The 2,500-nt window shown below is 33.4% G+C and overlaps 1 protein-coding gene and 1 long non-coding RNA gene across 2 annotated transcripts in view; one reads left to right on the forward strand and one right to left on the reverse strand.

Moving 5' to 3' along the window:
• The window catches only part of LOC308323011, a 411,264-nt gene that overhangs the window by 40,111 nt on the left and 368,653 nt on the right, over nucleotides 1-2,500 (reverse strand). The window lies entirely within an intron of this gene.
• Nucleotides 1-2,500, forward strand: part of frmpd1b (FERM and PDZ domain containing 1b) — a gene marked incomplete at its 3' end in the record, with an annotated part of 43,745 nt that overhangs the window by 5,486 nt on the left and 35,759 nt on the right. Inside the window, exons 6-7 of the mRNA XM_080774407.1 lie at nucleotides 1,235-1,339; nucleotides 1,485-1,580. Of these exons, the coding sequence (XP_080630533.1) occupies nucleotides 1,235-1,339; nucleotides 1,485-1,580 (201 nt within the window). The remainder of the gene's footprint in view (nucleotides 1-1,234; nucleotides 1,340-1,484; nucleotides 1,581-2,500) is intronic.

A 2,500-nucleotide genomic window follows, 5' to 3' on the forward strand; every position in this document is an offset into this window, starting at 1 on the left:
TATGACTCCCTCTGGGGGGGGATGACACATATATTTAATGCTGTAACATATATAAATATATTTAAACTGTAACATATATACATATATTTAAACTGTAACATATATAAATATATTTAAACTGTAACATATATACATGTATTTAAACTGTAACATATATAAATATATTTAAAATGTAACATATATACATATATTTAAACTGTAACATATATAAATATATTTAAACTGTAACATATATACATATATTTAAACTGTAACATGTATAAATATATTTAAACTGTAACATATATAAATATATTTAAACTAACATATATAAATATATTTAAACTGTAACATTTATAAATATATTTAAACTGTAACATTTATAAATATATTTAAACTGTAACATTTATACATATATTTAAACTGTAACATATATACATATATTTAAACTGTAACATATATAAATATATTTAAACTGTAACATATATAAATATATTTAAACTGTAACATATATAAATATATTTAAACTAACATATATAAATATAATTAAACTAACATATATAAATATATTTAAACTGTAACATATATACATATATTTAATGCTGTAACATATATGAATATATTTAAACTGTAACATATATAAATATATTTAAACTAACATAATAAATATATTTCAACAGAACCCCAAGTTGTCCATCATGTCGGCTGTGCTGTAACATATATAAACATATATGTAACATATATACATATATTTAAACTGTAACATATATAAATATATTTAAACTGTAACATATATAAATATATTTAAACTGTAACATATATACATATATTTAAACTGTAACATATATACATATATTTAAACTAACATATATACATATATTTAAACTGTAACATATATACATATATTTAAACTGTAACATATATACATATATTTAAACTGTAACATATATACATATATTTAAACTAACATATATACATATATTTAAACTGTAACATATATACATATATTTCAACAGAACCCCAAGTCGTCCATCATGTCAGCTGTGCTGTAACATATATAAATATATTGAAACTGTAACATATATAAATATATTTAAACTAACATATATACATATATTTAAACTAACATATATACATATATTTACACTGTAACATATATACATATATTTCAACAGAACCCCAAGTCGTCCATCATGTCAGCTGTGCTGTAACATATATAAACATATATGTAACATATATACATATATTTCAACAGAACCCCAAGTCGTCCATCATGTCAGCGGAGAAGAGAGCTCGTTTGAGGAGCAATCCTGTTAAGGTCCGCTTCGCTGAGGAGGTGGTGGTGAACGGGACCACACAGGTTGGAGCGCGCACACACACACACACACACACACACACACACACACACTGTGTATAACGTTATAATTAAATGGTTTTACATGTATTGTTGTCCATCCAGTATGCCGTTATAATTAAATGGTGCTACGTATATTGTTGTCCTCCAGGGGAACTCTCTGCTGTTCCTGCCCAACGTGCTGAAGGTTTATCTGGAGAACGGACAGACCAAGGCCTTCAAGTTCGACAACACGACCACCGTCAAGGTACACAACACTACACTACCCACAATACACCACTACACTACACTACCCACAATACACCACTACACTACACGACCACTGTCAAGGTACACAAACGTGCTACAGTGAGCTCTAGGAATGAGGGCTAGCGATCACACATCTAAATTATTTTACTCAACAATTGAAAACATGAACGGATGGATGTTGTTGTGGTGTTATTGAGGCCTCGGGAGGTGTGTGTGTTTGTGTGTGTGCGTGTGTGTGTGTGTGTGTGTGTGCGTGTGTGTGCGTGTGCGTGTGCGTGTGTGCGTGCATGTGTGCGTGCGTGCGTGTGCGTGCGTGCGTTTAAAAGCCTTTGAAATGTTTTCACACAAATCCAGAGTGACGTGAAGACACAATGTGTGTCATGACCTCAATCTGCTCACACAGACGCATGCACACACACGCACACACACACACACACACACACACACACACACACACACACACACACACTGATAGACACCCACAACTAGAGCACACATCTCCGCCAGGCCGGGTCGCCTACCCAGGGCTGTCAGTCGGGACGTCTAGTCATTAGAATGAGGGGGGGAGGAATAGACGGCCCTGAATGACCCCAACAGCTCTGGAACTCTGAGAGGGTTTAAGTGGAACCGTCTTCGACCCTCTCAGAGTTAAGGTGTGACGCTTTGATAATTAAATTATAGCTTAATTAAATAACCATAAGCTGAAGGTATGAAGAATAGCTTAATTAAATAAACCAGCAAACACAGACAGCAGGCCGTCGATGCAGCCACTCTGGGCTCATTAAAGGTCATTCTGACCTGAGATCAGATTCTAAAAACGTCTTCTATGTCAGTCGCTCTTCGATTTTTCAAAAAATAGCAGATCTACAAGCTCGTAGCGCGCCACCGAGTGGCGCGCTACGAGCTTGTAGATCTGCT

Source organism: Protomyctophum bolini (assembly GCF_963924005.1).
Source record: "Protomyctophum bolini genome assembly, chromosome: 10".
NCBI lineage: Eukaryota > Metazoa > Chordata > Actinopteri > Myctophiformes > Myctophidae > Protomyctophum > Protomyctophum bolini.